Source organism: Primulina eburnea, chromosome 8 (genome assembly GCF_022965805.1).
Source record: "Primulina eburnea isolate SZY01 chromosome 8, ASM2296580v1, whole genome shotgun sequence".
In the NCBI taxonomy this organism is placed as follows: Eukaryota; Viridiplantae; Streptophyta; class Magnoliopsida; order Lamiales; family Gesneriaceae; genus Primulina; species Primulina eburnea.
In genome coordinates this window covers 25,704,080-25,727,978 of record NC_133108.1, presented here as the reverse complement: position 1 = coordinate 25,727,978, position 23,899 = coordinate 25,704,080, and the positions used below count along the sequence as shown (strand labels likewise).

General features: G+C 40.3%; 1 protein-coding gene across 1 annotated transcript; it reads left to right on the top strand.

Moving 5' to 3' along the window:
- The first annotated feature begins 5,259 nt into the window (after window positions 1-5,259).
- On the top strand, window positions 5,260-7,296 carry LOC140839109 (uncharacterized). The gene is made up of 2 exons (XM_073205743.1): window positions 5,260-5,890; window positions 6,500-7,296. The coding sequence occupies exons 1-2, from the start codon at window positions 5,260-5,262 to the stop codon at window positions 7,294-7,296; spliced, it is 1,428 nt and encodes a 475-aa protein (XP_073061844.1).
- The last annotated feature ends 16,603 nt before the right edge of the window (window positions 7,297-23,899 follow it).

Genomic DNA, 23,899 nt, shown 5'->3' with positions numbered 1-23,899 from the left:
CACCGTTCATAATACACTTTCATATGTTTTAAACATCATATCAAATTTCGGCCCCATCCAACGGTTCAATTTCTGGGAAACGTATCTGCAAGAATACTGCTCGGAATTCAAGCGAATTTAGCAATTTTACGGATTTTCGGACGTTAACTTCCAGCTTGTTTCTTCCATAATTTAGGAGCACCTTTCGGTAAGTGGGCTTATGTTTTAAAGTATTCAAGTATGTTTTCGAAAATTCGATCGACATGATATATTCCTTCGATTTGATATATGAATATTTCGTTTCGATAAATTGTTAAGCATGTTTAACTCAATTTCAAGTGGATGTTCTTTTCGTTTCAAAATTATGTTGTCTTCGTTTCATGTTATATTCTAGTATATGTTCTTAAACACCAATTTGGTATATTCTAAAAATTATGTTTAAAAGCACTGTTATGATTCAAGTTAGAAATGGTAAAAAGGAAAAATTTCCTAAAACATGATAAGATATGACAAGTTTATGGCCCTGATGCGGTGGGTAATAATAACCGATATATGGCCTCACCCCTTAGAGGAATTACATATAGGGGACTGATCAGTAACACCATGGATAATAAGATGAAATAACAGTGCAATACGAATAATGTAATAGCCGAGCCCGGTATACGGTACGGTTTAAGCTTTGCTTGTTATTTGTGTTATGTGATTAGATGTTTAGAGTTGTGTTTTGGGCCATAGTATTATTGGTTATTATTGTCTTGAGGTATTATTTGTTGTTGGTTGTTCGTTTCAGAGTTTCGGATCGATTTTAGTTGGTTGAGTATTGATCATTGCCGTGACCAGAGTGCACCCGCGCTCTTAGAGGAGTGCCCCCGCGGTGTACTATTCATGATTTTGGAGTTGGGAAGCCGTAGCAGGACCGCACCCGCGGTAGTGTAGGGACCGCACCCGCGGTGATGACCGCACCCGCGGTGGTTGCAGTGCCGCACCCGCGGTGATGGTGTTCCAGGAAATGATGGTTTGGTCGAAGGCATAGCGCACCCGCGGTGCTTGTGTGAGCGCACCCGCGGTCAAGCATTATTGAGGTATGGGCGAGATATTTAGTAACTTTTTGGAGTGGTTGGCTTCATTTCCTCCTTTCCTTTTCCCTTCAAACTCGATTTTCTCTCTTCTAGCAAGGGTTTTCCTCCATTTCTTTCATTTCCTATCTTTGATTCTTGGATCTAGTTCGATTTTCGACTTGAGATCGTGGTTCTCCTTGGTGCTAGGAAGCTAAGGTAAGCTTTTAGTGCGATTCTTTTAAGGTTTTGAGTTAAGAGTTGACTTGGGTTTGTTGTTCTTGTGGATTTATGGATTATTTAACTTGGATTCTTGGATATAGAGTTGATGTTGGTGTTATTTATGGATTATTGTTGTAGGTGGTGTTTAAGAGCTTTGATTGAGGTGTTTTATTGGTTTGTAAGTGGAAATTCATCCTTTTTGCTCACATGATGTTATATGTATTGTGTTTTAAAGATTTTAATATGATATTCCCTTCAATTGATTCATTGTAATGTAATGATTCCATTGCTATGTTTATTGGAGACAATTGATGTCTTAATTATTGTTCAAAGGGAATACAAGAGAAAAGATAGAGTTTCAAAGTGTTTTTAATGCCAAGAGAGAGTTTAAATGTTTTCTGGATTGATAAATACATAGTCAAAGATTGCATGCAATTAGTTGATCAACGACCACAGGCTTATATCCCTCAGAGTTATCGGTTTATATCGATAGGGATACGAGCACCCCAGAGCAGAGATACTATTGATATCAATCCCAGAGTAAAGAGAAATACCATCTCATTTATATGCTATTGCTATGATATTCATGTTCAGAGTTTATGATTCAGAGTTGATGGTATTTATGATTTCAAAGCTATGTTTTACAGAGTTTATGTTCATTGCTATGTAAGAGTTCCACTTGCTGAGATTTATTCTCATTTCAGTTATTTCATGTGATGCAGATCAGAGTGGCGGCCCGGGACGTTGACTGTGGACAGGGGGTCATATGCATACACCGTTGGAAGGAAGATTTTGGCATGATCATAGGAATGATGTTTTGTATCCAGGGAGGTCTTGGGTTCCATTCTGGGAATGCACAAACTATAGCCTGGACTAAAGAAGTTCTATGAGTAACCCGTACGACGCCTATGGAAAGCTCGTGAGGGACAAGGCCCCATAGAGGGAGCCCAAGATCGGGATAGCCTTGGGTCGATCGGGGCAGTGGGCCGTATGGAAAGCCCGTGAGGGACAAGGCCCCATAGAGGGACCCCAAGATACTAGCTCAATTGGTACCAGATATGTTGCCAAGTACCTTATATCCAGGGAGGTCTTGGGTTCCATTCTGGGAAGGCACAAACTATAGCCTGGACTATAGAAGTTCTATGAGTAACCCGTACGACGCCTATGGAAAGCCCGTGAGGGACAAGGCCCCATAGAGGGACCCCAAGATCGGGATAGCCTTGGGTTGATCGGGGCAGTGGGCCGTATGGGCGGTCCACTGGGCCTGTAATGGGTCGTTACAAATAATATATGATATGTCTATATGCTTATGATAAGTTATGTTTGCTCATTGTTAATATCATGTCTTGATTATGTTATGAATATTATTGTGACATGAAATTCATTTAATATTTACATAAATATATATAAGTTATGTCCTATCTATCATTTTGACTATTTATTGTTCCGACGTTTGTTGAGACACGGAAAATTTCGAATTGTTAAGATTTATATATATATCTTTGTGTTATTGTGATCGATCGGCCCCCACTTGCTGAGTATTTCACAAAATACTCACCCTTACACCTCTCACTCCCAGATAAGAATGAAAAACAAGTTGAAAAAGAAGAGCAAATGCATTTTTGGGGATGGTAACAAGGTTTCAGTTGATCAAGACATACTTTGAAATTTGGCTCTCTTTTATTTTTACATTATTCGCTTCCGCACTCATTTGTTAAGTTGATTACGTTGTAAAGACAATGTATGTATTATGAAAAAGACTGGTTTGGTTGTACACTGTACTACGAGGCTTGTTGATTTACGATTGATTAATTGTAAAACAACGTCGGATGTCAACTCACCCCGGTATCGGGACGTGACATTTAAGTGGTATCAGAGCCCTCCAGGTTCATAATCCGGCTGGGAAATTGCTATAGGAAATTTGACAAAGTCAGTTTTTGGCAAGACCCTAGCGACTTCCTATCAATGAACAATATTCACTATTCTTATCATGACATCTGAAAATCGCAAAATTCTATTGTTGAAGCATCCAAAAATCACGTTTTGCCGTTTTTGGTAATAATCGTGAATATCATAACTCCTTGTTCTAAGCCTTTCCATTTGTTTTATTTCAGGAAATGGCTCCCCGTACTCGTGCTGAAATACCCAAACGTATGCGTGAACTCGCCCTTAGCGACCACGAAGTTGCAATGGCACATCTTAGAGCGCAACTTTGCGAGGAACAACAAAAATATCACGATCAACTGTTAGCCAAAGATTTGGCATATGAAAACTTGAAGAAGGAAAAACAAGAACTAGAAGATATCAAATATCATCTTCATGCTGACGTACAAAGGTTTGCTTACTATCTCAACTCAGAAGAGAAAAATCACGAAATGACCAAAAATAAACTAGAGGCTTCCCAAACAATAGTCCTTGAATTGAACAAAGAACACCAACAAATGCTAGAAGAATCCCAAGCACTCCAGTCTCAAATTCAACAAAGTATACTGATGGAAAATCAACGTCGTCGGCAAGATGAGGCAACCATTCAAGAACTACAGAATTCAGTGCACAATTTGACTATGCAAAATGAACAATTACAGAATTATGTTCATCATCTTGAGGATGCCATCATTATGGCATTGGAGCCGGAAGTAGAACCGGTAGAAGAACATATGGAAGATGAAGTATTAGGAGATGGCGAGGTTTTAGATGATTGAGTATTTAGTGTCGTGACTATTTGTAATAATGATTGATAATACATTTCCTCTCTTTTACTTCTTATCATTGCACTTCTGAAAACTTTGATTTGTATTGCTTTTCCTTTTCATTGGAATCAATAAAAAATTTATTTGATCTATTCCTTGATTGATTTCGTATCTGAGATAATCTTCAATATTTTTGTACATCATTATTCAGACCTCTTAGAAATTCTCATACGTGTAGGAAATGGCAGAGAGACCCCATCGTAGCAACCGCAACCCGCGATATGCCAATCGCAACAATGATTGCAACAACAATAACAACGAAGATACACCAGCAGCAGCAAGAGTTGGCCTTAGCAGAGAAGATTTAATGGCAATAGCAACCATTGTGGAAACAACCCTCCAAGGAATGAGCCATTTAAATACCAACACTAATCAGCCACCACCACCTCCACTACCGAATGGAATCAAACACCATTATGAATCTCTTCGGAGGAATCGAGTCCCAACGTTTGACGGCAACCCTGACCCAGAAGTTGGTCAAAGCTGGCTCAAGAATATTGAGACACAACTCCAATTGCTTGAAGTGCCAAATGAACTAAAAGTGACTGTGGTGACACCATTCTTAGAAGAAAAAGCGGCCAAATGGTGGGAGACAATCTCAGCAAATATGACAGAAGTCGGACAAATCACATGGCAAAGATTTCGAGAAGCATTCTTGAAACAATACTATCCAGCAGAGTTGAGATTAAAATTGTTGAGTGAATTTGAGAATTTTACTCAAACCCCGGATATGTCTGTTGTGGAGTACACTTCTAAATTCAACTCCCTTGGAACCTATGCTCCTGCCATCATGGCAGATAATATCCTGAAGATGCATTGTTTCAAACGTGGTCTGAACAGCCGTATCCAATCAGCTCTGGCAGTTTACCAACCCACAGGTTTTGATGATTTAATGGGAGCAGCCATTAGAGCTGAGACTGATATCAAGCGCCGAGAAGATGAAAATAAAAATAAACGACCTCTCACGGGACAATCTTTTCAAGGTAAACAACCAGTTAAAAGGTCAAACCAATCGAGTGGACCATTCAAGGGAACTCCTTCCAATTCAAACACGACATTCTCAAGCATAAAACCGTGTCCATTATGCAACTACCGACACATTGGAGAATGTCGAAGGAACACTGGTGCTTGTTTCAATTGTGGGAAGAAGGGACACCGAATTGCTAATTGTCCTGAACCATTAAAGAAAAAGACATGGTCAGACACTAATGCTACCCCCCAACAAACCAAAAGAGAATAAAACCAATGCTCGTATGTTTGCCATAACTCAAGAAGAGGCAGATGATTCAAACGATGTCGTGGCAGGTACCATTATAATCAATAAAATTTCAGCTTATGTGTTGTTTGACTGTGGTGCCACTCATTCATTTATTTCTAAGAGATTCACTAAGAAGTTAGGGCTTATACTAGAGATACTTGTTGAACCTTTTAGAATTGCTTCTCCCACCAGTAAAACAATTGAAACACATAAGATACATCGGAACTGCATAGTATATATCAATGAACACACATTCAACGCTGAATTGATTCAAGTCAACATGGTGGAGTTCGACATTATTCTGGGAATGGATTGGTTATCCAAGAGTCATGCAATAGTAGATTGTCGGCGTAAGATTATCAAACTCCGAACTCCAAGCCAAAAAGAAATCACATACCATGGCAAGGCTAAGAAACGTAAATCCCTCCTTTCTGCATCTCAAACCTGGAAAGCCATGAAGTCTGGAGAAATAGTTTACCTAGCAATGGTAAATGAAGTAAAAGAAGGAGTCGAGCTCAAGATAGAAGATATTCCAGTAGTACAAGAATTTTCGGATGTCTTTCCAGAAGAGCTACTTGGAATGGTCCCGGACCGTGAGATAGAATTCGAGATTAACTTGGTACCAGGTGCTACACCAATATCAAAGGCACCCTATCGAATGGCTCCAGCAGAACTCAATGAGCTAAAAGAACAACTCCAAGAGTTGTTAGACAAGAAACAAATCAGACCAAGTGTCTCTCCTTGGGGAGCTCCAGTCTTATTTGTAAAGAAAAAAGATGGAAGCATGAGATTGTGTATCGATTATAGAGAACTCAACAAGATCACAATCAAAAACAGATATCCTCTTCCAAGGATAGATGATCTTTTCGATCAACTCAAAGGAGCCACAGTATTTTCCAAGCTGGATTTGAGGACAGGATATCATCAACTGATGGTCAAACCAGAAGACGTTCCAAAGACAGCTTTCAGAACAAGATATGGCCATTATGAGTTTACGGTAATGCCATTTGGATTGACAAATGCTCCAGCAGCTTTAATGGATCTCATGAACAGAGTATTCAAGCCATTTCTCGACAAATTTGTGGTGGTATTTATCGATGACATTCTCGTATATTCCCCAAGTGAAGAGGATCACAAAGAACATCTTCACCTGACTCTTCAGATGTTGAGAGAAAAATAGTTATACGCGAAATTCAAGAAATGCGAATTCTGGCTAAAAAGTGTGACTTTCTTAGGTCATATCATTTCAAAAGAAGGAGTATCCGTGGACCCTAAAAAGGTGGAAGCAATCACTGGCTTGCCAAGACCTAAGACAGTAACTGAAATTCGAAGCTTTCTGGGATTGGCAGGTTACTATCGAAAATTTGTTGAAGGTTTCTCTTCAATAGCTACGCCTCTTACAAAACTCACACAAAAGAACTCAAAATTTAACTGGAGTGAGGAGTGTGAAAAGAGCTTCCAAACGCTCAAGGAAAAGCTTGCATCTACACCAGTACTGGTTCTACCCACTGAGGACAAAAGCTTTACCATTTACAGTGACGCATCAAAAGATGGTTTAGGATGCGTACTCATGCAAGAAGGAAGAGTAATCGCATATGCATCAAGACAATTGAAGCCGTACGAGAAAAATTATCCTACTCACCACCTCGAACTAGCTGCGGTAGTTTTTGCCTTAAAAATTTGGAGGCATTATCTTTATGGCGCCAAATGCGAGATCTTCACAGATCATCAAAGTCTCAAGTATTTGTTCACACAGAAAGAATTGAACATGAGGCAGAGAAGATGGATTGAATTGTTAAAAGATTATGATTTAACAATAAGCTATCACCCGGGCAAGGCAAATAAGGTAGCTGATGCTTTAAGTAGGAAAAACATGGGTAAAGTGATCCTAGCTTCACTTTCTGCACAACCATGCCTTCAAGAAACAATCAAATTAAGACAGAATCAAGATCCCACTTTGACAAAACTTAAAGAAGAAGTCAAAGAAAAGAAGTCACAAGATCTTCATATAGACGAGAAGGGAGTTTTGTGAATGAAAGGATGATTGTGTGTACCAAACATCGAGAATCTTCGACAGGAAGTAATGTCTGAAGCACATAAATCAAAATTTTCGGTCCACCCCGGCAGTACAAAAATGTACAGAGATTTAAAGAAAAATTTCTGGTGGAACGGAATGAAGAAGGATGTAGCAGAATACATCTCTAGATGCCAGGTCTGTCAACAAGTTAAAGCTGAACATCAACGGCCTGGAGGACTTCTTCAACCCTTGGAAATTCCAGAATGGAAATGGGAACATATTTCCATGGATTTTGTGGTAGGTTTACCAAAGTCTAGGCAAAGTCATAATGGAATATGGGTAATCGTAGATAGACTCACCAAATCTGCACATTTTCTACCTGTCCGCATGAATTATAATCTGGAAAAATTGGCTACCATATACATGGACAATATTGTGCGATTACATGGAGTTCCGGCAAGCATTCTGTCTGATAGAGATCCAAGATTTGTATCTCGGTTCTGGAAAAGTTTTCAACAAGCTATGGGGACTAAGGTTACTCTCAGTACAACTTATCACCCTCAAACTGATGGCCAAACAGAGAGAACAATAAAAACCCTTGAAGATATGCTACGAGCATGTGCTTTAGAATTCAGTGGTAATTGGAGTGAATATCTACCTTTAATTGAGTTCGCTTACAATAACAGTTATCATAGTAGTATTGGAATGGCTCCATACGAAGCTCTGTACGATCGAAAATGTCGATCACCTCTATACTGGGATGAGGTAGGAGAGAAATCCATAACTGGACCTGAACTTGTCCAAGAAACCGTGGACAAAGTAACAATCATTAAAGAAAGACTCAAAATTGCTCAAGATCGACAGAAAAGTTGGGCTGATCTAAAGAGGAGACCAGTGGAGTTCACCGTTGGAGAAAAAGCTTACGTAAAAGTTTCTCCTAAGAAAGGAGTTGTTCGATTCAATAAAGCTGGGAAATTACATCCTCGATATATAGGACCTTTTGAAATTTTAGAAAGAATCGGAACATTGGCATACAGACTAGCTTTGCCACCAGATATGTCAAGAATTCATAATGTATTTCATGTTTCACAATTGAGGAAATACATCCCAGATCCAAGTCATGTTCTTGAAACTGGACCGCTCCTGATGGAAAGTAATCTGAATGAAAAACTAAGATATGACGAAGTTCCAATTCGAATTTTGGACAACAAAGAACAAGTATTAAGGCGACGCAACATTTCCTATGTTAAGATACAGTGGTCTAATCATACCGAAAGAGAAGCTACTTGGGAACTAAAAGAGAAGATGTTTCTAGCAATATCCCTATCTGTTCGAGAATATAGATAACTCAAGTTTCAGAGACGAAACTTCCAACAAGGAGGGAGGAATGTAAGAATATGATTTATTATTTTATTAGTATTAATATTATATTTATTGGTTATTTTGGAGTTCAAAACATTGACAAACATGAGCTCAAAACATTGAAAAACAAGAATTCAAAACATTGAAAAAACAAGAGTTCAAAACATTGAAAAACAATTGTGCCCAAATCCTTGACTAAAATAATTAAAATATTTTAAAGCATGCATTAAATTATAAAAATTATTCTTCAATCTTACCTATAAATAGATGTATTGAGTTTGAGAGAAATCACACCAAAACCTCTTCAGTTAGAGCAAGCTTGAAGTTTGAAACCATCAACCTTCCTTGAAGTGAAATTTAGGAGCTATAATTCTGTTCTACTTCTGAAAATTCGTCCCATCACTCCCGACCTCAGAATCCGATCTCCACCGTTCATAATACACTTTCATATGTTTTAAACATCATATCCAAATTTCGGCCCCATCCAACGGTTCAATTTCTGGGAAACGTATCTGCAAGAATACTGCTCGGAATTCAAGCGAATTTAGCAATTTTACGGATTTTCGGACGTTAACTTCCAGCTTGTTTCTTCCATAATTTAGGAGCACCTTTCGGTAAGTGGCCTTATGTTTTAAATATTTAAGTATGTTTTCTAAAATTCGATCGACATGATATATTCCTTCGATTTGATATATGAATATTTCGTTTCGATAAATTGTTAAGCATGTTTAAATCAATTTCAAGTGGATGTTCTTTTCGTTTCAAAATTATGTTGTCTTCGTTTCATGTTATATTCTAGTATATGTTCTTAAACACCAATTTGGTGTATTCTAAAAATTATGTTTAAAAGCACTGTTATGATTCAAGTTAGAAATGGTAAAAAGGAAAATTTTCCTAAAACATGATAAGATATGACAAGTTTATGGCCCTGATGCGGTGGGTAATAATAACCGATATATGGCCTCACCCCTTAGAGGAATTACATATAGGGGACTGAGCAGTAACACCATGGATAATAAGATGAAATAACAGTGCAATAAGAATAATATATGATATGTCTATATGCTTATGATAAGTTATGTTTGCTCATTGTTAATATCATGTCTTGATTATGTTATGAATAATTATTGTGATATGAAATTCATTTAATATTTACATAAATATATATAAGTTATGTCGTATATATCATTTTGACTATTTATTGTTCCGACGTTTGTTGAGACACGGAAAATTTTGAATTGTTAAGATTTATATATATATCTTTGTGTTATTGTGATCGATCGGCCCCACTTGCTGAGTATTTCACAAAATACTCACCCTTACACCTCTCACTCCCAGATAAGAATGAAGAACAAGTTGAAGAAGAAGAGCAAATGCATTTTTGGGGATGGTAACAAGGTTTCAATTGATCAAGACATACTTTGAAATTTGGCTATCTTTTATTTTTACATTATTCGCTTCCGCACTCATTTGTTAAGTTGATTACGTTGTAAAGACAATGTATGTATTATGAAAAAACTGGTTTGGTTGTACACTGTACTACGAGGCTTGTTGATTTACAATTGATTAATTGTAAAACAACGCCGGATGTCAACTCACCCCGGTATCGGGACGTGACATGCGGTGTGTTTACGACATTTCTACACAAAATGTTGCAATCAAGACCACGGGTGCGCTGCTGCAAGGACCGCGGGTTCGGTGATGTCACGGCCAAAAACAACTCTTAAGCAACTAAAATCGAACCGAAACGCTGATACTAAACATCTACCAACAACCACTAACAACAACACCACAAAACAATAATAACCAACAATACTAAAACCAATAAACACGAATTTTAACATCTGTACCAAATAACCCAATAAACATACTAAGACTTAAACAGTACCGGGCTAGGCTATTACAATCTCCCCTCCTTGTGTGGACCCGGACGCTGATCATCTTCTTAATCATCTTTTGGGATTTACTTATCAATTAAGATAAAACAGGGTCTAAAATTTTTTTCTTTTTAACATACAAGTGCGGAAGGTAATGGCATCTACATAATATACATATATGTATAAAAGTTCAATAATGTAAAACAATCTTTCAATTAATCTAAGGTTCAACTACTAAAGTTCCAGTAATAAAACCTATCTATATCCAAGTCCGGAATCACCACGCTAAACTCGTCTTCTCTCATCATTTTCTTGACCCCGATCTTGTCCCACCTGTTGTCATGCACACAAACAAAACAAGACAACAGCCGGATACTCCGGTGAGAATAAATCCCAGTATAAAACATGTTAAACATGCATATACCCAAAGTAAATCATGAATTATTCTATCATGAATAAAACTAAAAGCAATAGATTTCATAATCTGTGAAATCAACTCAAAATAAGCATGCAACGCAAATCAGTTAAACATGCTATTCAAATCAAATCATAAAAATATGCTATCATAACTGAAAGCAATAACAAATGGGTTTCACAGTCTATGAAACCACATCCATAACACATGCAGTTCTAGTCGAATCCTGTCTAGACTCGACTCAACTATAACTCTAAGGATCCCGGTGTGAATAAGACGATCTATCACCTACCCTCCCAATCGGGGTGACTGTACGTCTTATTCCTAGACTTCGGCCTGATCTGTATCCACATCTACAATAGGAGACTGATCTTCCCCTAAGCTGTGATATCACCGAACGTCTAGAAGTTTGACTGTTCTGTAAAGTGTAAGGCTCGAGAATTGTCGGTTGTTATTGATGCTAGACTTGAAGCCGTAAGAATGCATGACATTTAAATGAGAATTTTGAAGGAATGGCCGAAGCCATACCGCACCCGCGGTGTTAGAGATACAGCACCCGCGGTGCATTGAGAAGAAATTGGTGAATTTGTGCGAAGCGACACCGCACCCGCGGTGCTAACAGGACCTCACCCGCGGTGGTGAGACCGCACCCGCGGTCATGCAGGGACCGCACCCGCGGTCTTAGCACTGCACTTTAAAATGAATTTGCCGTGAGCCTAGCGCACCCGCGCACTGAGACACCGCACCCGCGGTTTGCATGCGAAAGTGCCACCTTTGAATTTCGTATTGACACATGGCATGTGATATATAAACTTGAAATGACACTTCATCTCTTCATTTCCCATCAGCAGAACCGAGAGCCTCCTCCAAGAATTCTTCAAGCTTCTTCATAGATTAGAAATCATATTGTGCAAGATTTACACATCCAAATTAAAAACCGAGTTGAGATTATTGTTCCTTACACCAAGGGCTATTTAAGGATGTAAGTATATCTCATTTTTCAGCATGATTCAGATTGTAGATATTGGGGAAATTATGATTTCGTTGTGAATATGTGTTCTGGATATGTTGAGTGTGCTATATTCGTTATCAGATCGAATTTCGGACATAATATACTATTGTTTCGATTTCCAGCATATATTATGAGTTGTTTATGCAGATTTCAGTGTATGTATTAATGTTTTGATGATATTGGGAGTTGATTTGGGACTAGTATGTTGAGATGGAGTTACTGGTATCGAAGGACTACGCCGTTACGCTGTTGAATTGTATTGAAATCAATTACAGATTTATGCATTGAGTTGAGTGAGATGTATTTTGATAGAACGTGTCTACACATTGTCATTTCAGATTAGTCTTGACAGAGTGACATTACGACTTCAAGATCTCGACACAGACAGTGCGACAAGAAATGTATAATTCATGTGGTCACGGGATGGCACAACTCGATTCAGACTTGATACGGGTTTCCCTAAATCACATACTAGATTGTTATTACATTTGATTATGTAATGCCTTGTTTATTGATTTATATTCGAGTCCTGAGATAGGAGATATTGGCAGACTTGCCAAAACTAGACGTTTCGGTGTATCGACGCATAGGAGCAGATTTGCTATATGTGCAGACCCTCGATACAGAGTTGACCGAAGTCTAGGAATAAGACGTACCGTTGCCCCGAGTGGTTGGGTAGGTGACAGACCGTCTTATTCATACGGGATCCCTAGATTAGAAAAGAGTCGAGTCAAGATTTAAATGTGAATACAGATTTGTATTCTTCTACATGTTTAGATTTACATTCATGTTATTTGATATATGCTATGCATTTGTATATGATTATTACATTGCATGCATTCATGTTTTATACTGGGATATGTTCTCACCGGAGTTATCCGGCTGTTGTCGTGTCTGTATGTGTGCATGGCAACAGGTGGGGCAGGATCTGGGTCACGAGCTAGATGAGAGGTTGATGATAGGGTGGAGATCTCGGGCATGGAAGATTTCTAGTGGTTTCTATTTAGACTTGTATCACCAATGTTTGTAGTTGGTATGTAAACACTAGTGTATGGTTGTACTAGACAGACATGTATGTATATTATGTTGTTATTTCTTATAAAGACAATGTTATGCTTTGACTATACATTTGAATTAATGTTAAAAGCAAATTTTTGACCCACATTTTCGAACAAAGATCCAATTAAATCCCAAAAGAATTGAGTTAGAGCCCGGGTCCCCACAACAGGTGGTATCAGAGCAGTAGGTTCTGTAGACTGAGATAGAATAGAATGAGCGGGGTAGATCGAGTCATCTTCCTTGCTTTTGAGATGTTAGCATGATTTATTGATTTCCCTATTATATGTTGTGTTGTATTATCTGAATTGATTTACAGCATTTCAAGCCTGAATCAGAACCGATTCTCGATCAGAGTCTATGATCAGAGGAGGGCTGAGACAGATGATATTGATTGTATACTAATCAGTTTGATAATCAGATTTATGCCGCCTAGACGTATACCACAGCCAGAGCAGGGTAGCACATCAGGTGCACAGATGGATGTTACCGCTACGCCGATGGAGACCTTATTGAAGAGATTTCAGTCTTTCCATCCGCCTACCCTGAAGGGCACAGAGAGTGCAGTAGAGTGCGAGAGCTGGCTTGATGATATCGAGATGTTGTTTGAGTCTTTGGCATATACTGATGAGCGACGTGTGAAACTGATAGGGCATCAGATGCAAGAGGTTGCAAAGAGCTGGTGGTTGACTACGAAGAGAGCCTTGGAGCACCGAGGCATTGATATTACATGGAAAGTCTTCAAAGATGAGTTTTATCAGCGCTTCTTCCCCGTTTCCTACCGAAAAGATAAAGGAGCTGAATTTGCGAATCTGAGGCAGGGACAGTGGAACATCGAGGAGTATGTTGCTAAATTTTCTGCGTTGCTTCGATTTGCACCGCATGTGGCCGGGAACGACGAGGCAGTGGCCGATCAGTTCATCAACGGGCTGAACCCCGATGTCTTTACCTTGGTGAACACGGGCCGGCCTAGTACTTTTTCAGAGGCACTGAACCGAGCGAAGGGAGCAGAGGCTGGCTTGATCAGGCAGCGAGGGGCTTCCTACGGTGTTCAGGGGCAGAGACCGCCACAGCCTACTACCGTACAGTTTCCACCACCTCCTCCTCGTTTTGACAGCGGAGCTAGTGGTAGTGGCAAGAAGGAATTTCTGAAGGCTAAAGGCAAACAGTTTAAGAAATCTGGGAGTAGTTCATCGAGTTCGAGTGGATCTCGACAGAGAGGTCAGGGGTCAGATTATAGTGGCGCATACTGTGGTTCGTGCGGAGGGCGACATACCACGGAGCAGTGTCAAGGAGTTCTGGGACGCTGCAACATCTGTAGGCAACAGGGACACTTCGCTAGAGTTTGTCCCCAGAGAGGTGCACAACGATTCCAGAGCACAGGATCATCAGCACCAGCGCCACAGATGGAGAGAGACAGGCATCTTCTGTACACTCCTTCCAGCCACCCTCCACACAGACCCAGCAGAGACCAGGAGGTAGTCAGACGGTGAGTCAGCCTCCCAGACAGCAGGCACGTGTTTTTGCCCTGACAGAGGAGCAGGCGCAGGAGGCACCAGATGACGTCATTGCAGGTAGCTGTTTTCTTTGCGGTTATCCTGCATATGTGTTGATAGACACAGGTGCATCTCATACATTCATATCTGAACATTTTGCATTGAGACATTCATTGCCTGTTGAGTCGATGTCTACGGTAGTGTCTATAGCTTCTCCGTTAGGAAGTGGTTTGATATCTGTGACTACTGTTAGACACTGTATGCTTCAGTTTGAAGGGCATGAGATCGATCTTGATTGTGTAGTACTTGGTTTAGCTGATTTTGATTGTATAGTTGGCATAGATATGTTAACCAAGTACAGGGCCACTGTAGATTGTTTCCACAAAATTGTCAGATTCAGACCCGAGATGACAGATGAGTGGAAATTCTACGGAAAGGGTTCCAGATCTCGGATTCCCTTAGTATCTGCTCTGACTATGAGTAGATTGCTTCAGAGAGGAGCAGAGGGCTTTCTCGTATATTCAGTAGATCTACTGAAGTCGAGCCCAGCATTGGCAGATCTGCCAGTGGTTTGCGAGTTTGCAGATGTTTTTCCTGACGAGATTCCAGGGTTGCCTCCAGTTCGAGAGGTTGATTTCAGCATTGATCTTGTGCCAGGCAGTGTTCCTATCTCGAGAGCTCCGTATAGGATGGCACCGATAGAGCTGAAAGAGTTGAAAGCACAGTTGGAAGATCTTTTGTCCAAGGGATATATCAGACCCAGTGTATCACCTTGGGGTGCTCCGGTGCTTTTCGTTAGAAAGAAAGATGGTTCGATGCGACTGTGTATTGATTATAGGCAGTTGAACAAGGCAACAGTGAAGAACAGGTATCCTTTGCCGCGCATCGACGATTTGTTTGATCAGTTACAGGGATCTTCTGTATACTCGAAGATTGATTTGAGATCAGGGTATCATCAGCTCCGAGTTAGAGACGTTGATATTCCGAAGACTGCATTCCGAACCAGGTATGGGCATTACGAGTTTATTGTTATGCCTTTCGGTTTGACGAATGCACCTGCGGTGTTTATGAGTTTGATGAACCGCATTTTCAGAGATATTTAGATGAGTTTGTAATTGTGTTTATCGATGATATTTTGGTGTATTCGAAGAGTTTGACTGAGCATGCAGATCATCTGAGGATCGTATTGAAGACTTTAAGAAAAGAGCAGTTGTATGCCAAACTGTCCAAGTGTGAATTCTGGTTGCGACAGGTTGTCTTCTTGGGGCATATTATATCTGGAGATGGTATTGCTGTAGATCCGAGTAAAGTTGAGGCTGTGATCAGTTGGCCGAGACCGACTTCTGTGCCTGAGATACGCAGTTTCATGGGTCTAGCCGGATATTATCGTCGTTTTATCCGAGATTTCTCCAGTATAGCGAAGCCTATCACCCAGTTGACACAGAAGAATATGCCATTTGTGTGGTCCGAAGATTGTGAAGCCAGTTTTGTAGAGCTGAAGAAGAGGCTGACTAGTGCGCCTGTCTTGACGATTCCTTCAGGTACAGGTGAGTTCGTTGTATATTGTGATGCATCTCACAGGGGGCTTGGATGTGTTCTTATGCAGCGAGGGCACGTGATAGCGTACGCCTCTAGACAGCTGAAGCCACACGAGACTCGTTACCCAATTCATGATCTTGAATTGGCGGCGATTGTCTTTGCCTTGAAGATCTGGCGTCATTATCTGTATGGCGAGAAATTTGAGATCTATTCCGATCATAAGAGCTTGAAGTATCTCTTTTCTCAGTCAGAGTTGAACATGAGGCAGCGACGATGGCTTGATCTGCTGAAAGATTTTGATTGCGAGATCAAATACCATCCAGGAAAATCGAATGCAGCGGCAGACGCCTTGAGTCGAAAGGTATGTGCTCTTTCCTTGTCGACTGTAGGTGTATCGAGTTTAGTAGAAGATTGTTGCTTGTCTGGATTGACATTTGATACAGAGAGTAGACCGTTGCGACTTGATGCGATTCAGATTGAGCCAGATCTGATTTTGAGGATCAAAGAAGCGCAAAGAACTGATCCGAGGCATTCAGAGATCGATGGATATGGTCAGAGCTGGTCATATATCAGAGTATCAGGTTAGAGATTCTGTTCTGTATGTGAATAACCGCTTAGTAGTGCCAGAGATTTCAGATTTGAGACGACAGATCATGTCGGAGGCACACTGTAGTCGGTTCAGCATTCATCCTGGTGGCAGGAAGATGTATAACGACTTGAAGACACAATTCTGGTGGAAGCAGATGAAGACAGACATTGCAGAATTTGTGTCTAAGTGCCTGAATTGCCAGCAGGTGAAGGCAGAGAGGAAGAAGCCCGGAGGTTTACTTCAGAGTTTGTCTGTTCCTGAATGGAAATGGGACCACATTTCCATGGACTTCGTGACGAAGTTACCTCGATCTTCGCGGGGCTGTGACGCGATTTGGGTGGTGATAGACAGACTGACCAAATCAGCGTGCTTTATTCCGTACAAAATGACCTACCGACACGATCAGATGGCAGAGTTGTATGTCAGAGAGGTCGTCAGATTACACGGTGTGCCGAAGTCGATCGTATCAGATCGGGATCCACGATTCACTTCTCACTTTTGGCACAGCCTGCAGCAGGCTTTGGGTACGACTTTACACCTGAGCACTGCTTATCATCCTCAGACGGACGGACAGTCAGAGCGGACTATCCAGACTTTAGAGGACATGCTGAGAGCTGTAGTACTAGACTTTGGTACTAGTTGGCAAGATTCATTGCCGTTGTGTGAGTTTTCATACAACAACAGCTATCAGACTAGCATTGAGATGGCACCGTTCGAAGCTTTATACGGAAAGAAATGCAGATCTCCGTTGCACTGGGATGATATCTCTGAGGTACCAGAGTTGGGGCCTGATATGATTCGTGAGATGACCGAGAAAGTGAAGATCATTCAGAAGCGAATGAAGACGGCACAGGATAGGCAAGCGAAGTACGCCAATGTCAGACGCAGACCGTTGGTATTTGAGCAGGGAGACAGAGTATTTTTGAAGATTTCACCTTTCAGAGGCGTTGTCAGATTTGGCAAGCGAGGAAAGTTGTCTCCTAGATACGTCGGTCCGTATGAGATTCTTGAGAAGATTGGCGATCGAGCTTACAGACTTGCTCTTCCTCCTTCATTGTCTGATATACATGACGTTTTTCATGTATCGATGTTGCGCAGATACATGCCAGATGATTCCCATGTCATTCAGCCTGATGAAGCCGAGTTAGATCAGACCTTGAGCTATACAGAAAGACCGATACAGATTCTTGATCGGAAAGAGAAACAACTCAGAACCAAGACCATTCCGCTTGTGAAGGTTCAATGGAGTCGTCACGGCATCGAGGAAGCAACATGGGAAATAGAGTCTGAGATGAGACAGAGGCATCCCGAGCTATTCAGTTGATGTAAGTATTTTGTTAGTTTGATTTTACTGCTTTTGTATATACTTGCATGATTACTGATTTACGAGTTCGAGGACGAACTCCGATCTAAGAGGGAGAGAAATGTAAGGCTCGAGAATTGTCGGTTGTTATTGATGCTAGACTTGAAGCCGTAAGAATGCATGACATTTAAATGAGAATTTTGAAGGAATGGCCGAAGCCATACCGCACCCGCGGTGTTAGAGATACAGCACCCGCGGTGCATTGAGAAGAAATTGGTGAATTTGTGCGAAGCCACACCGCACCCGCGGTGCTAACAGGACCGCACCCGCGGTGGTGAGACCGCACCCGCGGTCATGCAGGGACCGCACCCCCGGTCTTAGCACTGCACTTTAAAATGAATTTGCCGTGAGCCTAACGCACCCGCGCTCTTGAGACACCGCACCCGCGGTTTGCATGCGAAAGTGCCACCTTTGAATTTCGTATTGACACATGGCATGTGATATATAAACTTGAAATGACACTTCATCTCTTCATTTCCCATCAGCAGAACCGAGAGCCTCCTCCAAGAATTCTTCAAGCTTCTTCATAGATTAGAAATCATATTGTGCAAGATTTACACATCCAAATTAAAAACCGAGTTGAGATTATTGTTCCTTACACCAAGGGCTATCTAAGGATGTAAGTATATCTCATTTTTCAGCATGATTCAGATTGTAGATATTGGGGAAATTATGATTTCGTTGTGAATATGTGTTCTGGATATGTTGAGTGTGCTATATTCGTTATCAGATCGAATTTCGGACATAGTATACTATTGTTTCGATTTCCAGCATATATTATGAGTTGTTTATGCAGATTTCAGTGTATGTATTGATGTTTTGATGATATTGGGAGTTGATTTGGGATTAGTATGTTGAGATGGAGTTACTGGTATCGAAGGACTACGCCGTTACGCTGTTGAATTGTATTGAAATCAATTACAGATTTATGCATTGAGTTGAGTGAGATGTATTTTGATAGAACGTGTCTACACATTGTCATTTCAGATTAGTCTTGACAGAGTGACATTCTGACTTCAAGATCTCGACACAGACAGTGCGACAAGAAAGGTATAATTCATGTGGTCACGGGATTGCACAACTCGATTCAGACTTGATACGAGTTTCCCTAAATCACATACTAGATTGTTATTACATTTGATTATGTAATGCCTTGTTTATTGATTTATATTCGAGTCCTGAGATAGGAGATATTGGCAGACTTGCCAAAACTAGACGTTTCGGTGTATCGACGCATAGGAGCAGATTTGCTATATGTGCAGACCCTCGATACAGAGTTGACCGAAGTCTAGGAATAAGACGTACCGTTGCCCCGAGTGGTTGGGTAGGTGACAGATCGTCTTATTCATACGGGATCCCTAGATTAGAAAAGAGTCGAGTCAAGATTTAAATGTGAATACAGATTTGTATTCTTCTACAAGTTTAGATTTACATTCATGTTATTTGATATATGCTATGCATTTGTATATGATTATTACATTGCATGCATTCATGTTTTATACTGGGATATGTTCTCACCGGAGTTATCCGGCTGTTGTCGTGTCTGTATGTGTGCATGGCAACAGGTGGGGCAGGATCTGGGTCACGAGCTAGATGAGAGGTTGATGATAGCGTGGAGATCTCGGGCATGGAAGATTTCTAGTGGTTTCTATTTAGACTTGTATCACCTATGTTTGTAGTTGGTATGTAAACACTAGTGTATGGTTGTACTAGACAGACATGTATGTATATTATGTTGTTATTTCTTATAAAGACAATGTTATGCTTTGACTATACATTTGAATTAATGTTAAAAGCAAATTTTTGACCCACATTTTCGAACAAAGATCCAATTAGATCCCAAAAGAATTGAGTTAGAGCCCGGGTCCCCACAGCAATACTAGAGAAATCTTAGATAAATCGTAGGTAATAGCCTGCTAAACCCATAAAACTGCGAATCTCTGGCACAGATGTCGGTCTCGGCCAAGAAATCACGGCCTCTACCTTGTTGGGATCAATTGATATACCATCTTCGGATATGATATTGAAAGGGATCGATATACGGTGTTCAAAATCGCAACGGAAGCACAAAATATTTTATTAATCATGAAAATCGAAATTTTTCAAGAATATTTATCAAAAATGAACACCATGTACTAGTTGTGCAAACATATACAAAAATCTCAACTTTCAAGCATAGGGTGTTGAGAAAATTTTACCTATCAACTTTAAAAGTTGATTGTGGCTCCAACTTTGTTGACTAGCAACAAAGCTATTGAATGGAAGATGAATCTACAAGCTCTCCTCCAAATCCTTGAAGCTTTCCTTCAAATTAGGCCCACCACCAACTAGGTAGATCCCCTCACAATTTGCACTAGAAAAATGTGAGGATTTTTCAAAGAGAAGTGTAGTGTTCCTCAACAAATTGAAGAACACACAAGAAGAGAAAAATGGAGAGAAATTGGGAGGAGAATTTTCGGCCAAGTTGAGTGGAATGGAGGAGGGAAGAGTTCTCTTGGGGTTGCAAAAAGTTAGATACAAAAGTTGTATGCCTTTGCAATTTTTTAATCAAAAGTATTCAAGACTCTTCACCTCCCAAGCATGCAAACCCTAGCATGTCTCACATATATTATATGGTTTTTAACACATTAAAAACCATGGACTAAATTTTAATTATCTCAAACATATTTGAGATTAATTAAATACTACTTGAATTTATTCAAGTCCCACTAGTTAAATAATTATTTTAATTGAGCTCTACAAGACTCAATATTATTTAATTAATTCAACACTTGAATTAATTTTAATTATTTAGACTCTACTAGGTCTACTAGTGTTTAATTAATTCAACACTTGAATTAATTTAATTTAGTCCCCAATAATGTTTATGAAAATCACAATTTTCAACTACATTATTTACTTGGCCAAATTTTAATCTAGGAACACTTTCATAAATTAAAATTTATATTTCTCTCATAGAAGTCATACTTCTATTTTTCTTTACGCTTATAAACACATTTATAAGCCGTTCAACACATTGAACCATTTTCTCCTTTATAGAAGTCAAACTTCTAATTTTACTTACGCTTATAAACTCCTTTATAAGCCGTTCAACACATTGAACTATTTTACTTCTCATCGGGATTTACAAAGCTAGTACTTGTGTGGCCCTCAATGGTTCATTGATACAACTAGCCGTGGGTTCACATCTCCATGTGATTCGGACTAAACATGTCCTTATTCGAGCATACCCTAATTGCTCCATTCTTACTTATCAACACCGTACCCAACCAATCACGTTAAACGCCTAGCAGCATCGCTTACGTGATTCCCTAGGTATCACATGATAGTGCCTGCAAGAACCATTCAATTATGGTTAGCGCACAGTACGGTCCCTTCAACTCATATATCCCGATCGATTCGACAACCATTGGTTTATCGAGAGTTGTCAATGAATCGATACTATGTGTCATGTCGTAGTTGCATCGATGGTGTAATCTATGAAACACCTTTCATAATTACAACCATACTCTGGCCAGAGATTTCGATCTACATACACATGATAACACATAGGATATCCATACCCGAAGGTAAGCGGTGAATCCCCGACTACAATGCATCGACTCCTATGTGTTTCGACAGAACACCCAACCTTGCCACCTGATGACCCCATAAGAGTCGGTAAACAAGTCAAAGTGTAATTCTAGCACATAGAGTCTCAATGTTGTCCCGGGTCATAAGGACTAATTCTGTACAACCATAAACTAGGACATTTCCACTCGATAAGTGAGAACCACTTGGAAAGTCCTTTTATGGAGGGTTGTTCAGTGCACTCTACAAGGTGCACCTATCTGCATGTTCGGACATCACAATGTCCCCTACCAATGAAACATGGTACTCACATCGCAGATACTAGTCTCGAACTCTAGCGGCCTATATACTTCTTAGTGGCGGCTGAATCGACTAGGAACCGTTTAGAATATACAGTATTACAAATATGAGTTTCATGATACTCATCATATGAGCATCTCATATTCTTTCTACTATTTGTATATTCAAGGGCTTTATCTATGCAGCTAGCATGGGTATACAGATAAAGATTTGCCAAAATAATAATTTCAAATATTATTAAAATAAAGATTGCTTATACATAGAGTTTCATTGTGAACACTCGGCCAACACTTGGCTCGACGGGCACCTACTCTAACAATCTCCCACTTGCACTAGAGCCAACTACCCATATGCATAAAACCCATTGATTCGCGATGCTTGTCGAATAATGGTCCAGGTAAAGGCTTAGCTAGTGGATCAACAACATAATCTGCGGAGCCGACTTTGTCAATAGACACTACTCTTCTTTCCACAATCTCTCCGAGGATGTGGTACTTTCTCAATACGAGTTTGGATTCTGATGAGACCTTGGCTCCTTTGCTTGAGCTATAGCTCCCGTGTTGTCACACAACACCGGGATAGGAGCAACTCCATTAGGAATGACGTCCAACTCTTAGACGAAATTCCTTATCCAAACAGCCTCCCTTGCTGCATCTGATGCAGCAATGTATTCGGCCTCTGTGCTGGAATCCGTAATATTGTCTTGCTTGGAACTCTTCCAAGAGACAGCAGCACCTTTGAGCATGAATACAAACCTAGAGGTTGACTTCGAGTTATCGATATCGCTTTGGAAGCTAGAGTCGGTATAGCCTTCCAATTTCAGTTCTCTACCCCCATAGACCAAGAACAACTTATTGGTCCTTCTCAACAACTTGAGGATGTCTTTCACAGCTTTCTAGTTGTGGAAGACCGGGGTTCGATTGATATCTTTTCACTACACATAGTGAAAACGCCACGTCAGGACGTGTAGATATCATCCCATACATGATATTACCAATTGCCGAAGCATACGGAATGCGTGTCATCGTCACTATCTCTGCATCAGTCTCAGGAGACAGACTTGGATAGGGACACGCCATGCCACATTGGTAGATGTCCTCTCAAGGACGCATCCATCGAGAACCGCTTCACGATGGTATCATGTATGTGGACTGAGACCAAGTCATCTTTTCGATCTATCTCAATAGATCTGTATCCCAATACAAAAGATGCTTTACCCAAGTCCTTCATCGAGAACTTACTCGCTAACCATATCTTTGTTGATTGCAACATTCCTACATCATTCCCAAAGATTAGAATGTCATCAACATAAAGCACCAGGAATGTCACAACACTCCCACTGACCTTCTTATACACATAGGGTCCCTCATGATTCACAGTAAATCAAACTATTTGATTGTACTGTCGAATCTGAGGTTCCAACTCCTAGATGCCTGCTTTAGATCATAAATAGATCTCTGAAGTTTGCATACCATATGCTCACTTCCGATAGATGTAAACCCTTCAGGTTTAGACATGTAAATAACTTTCTTAAAATCCTCATTTAAGAAAGTTTGTCTTGACATCCATCTGCCATATCTCATAGTCATACTATGCAGCTATGGCTAATAAAATCCTTATGGACTTGAACATTGCGATTGGGAAAAGGTTTCCTCAAAGTCAACTCCTTGTCTTTGAGTACATCCTTTTGCCACCAATCGCGCCTTGAAGGTCAACACCTTCCCATCCTCCCCAAGTCCCTGTGGGAACAGTTCCCACAGGTGGATCCACAAGATCCTACACTTGGTTCGAATGCATGGAATTCATCTCAGATTCCATTGCTTCAAGCCACTTGGATGAATCAGCATCAGATAACGCTTCCTTGAAGGTCCATGGATCACATCCATGGTTAGGCTCATCATGGCCTTCTTCAAGAAGCTGACCATACCTCATAGGTGGTCTCGAGACTTTCTCGTATCTTCTAGGAGCTTGTATCTCCTCTCTTGGCTCTTGGGTGTGGGTTCTATAACTGTGGATGTCTCTCGAACATCTTCGAGTTC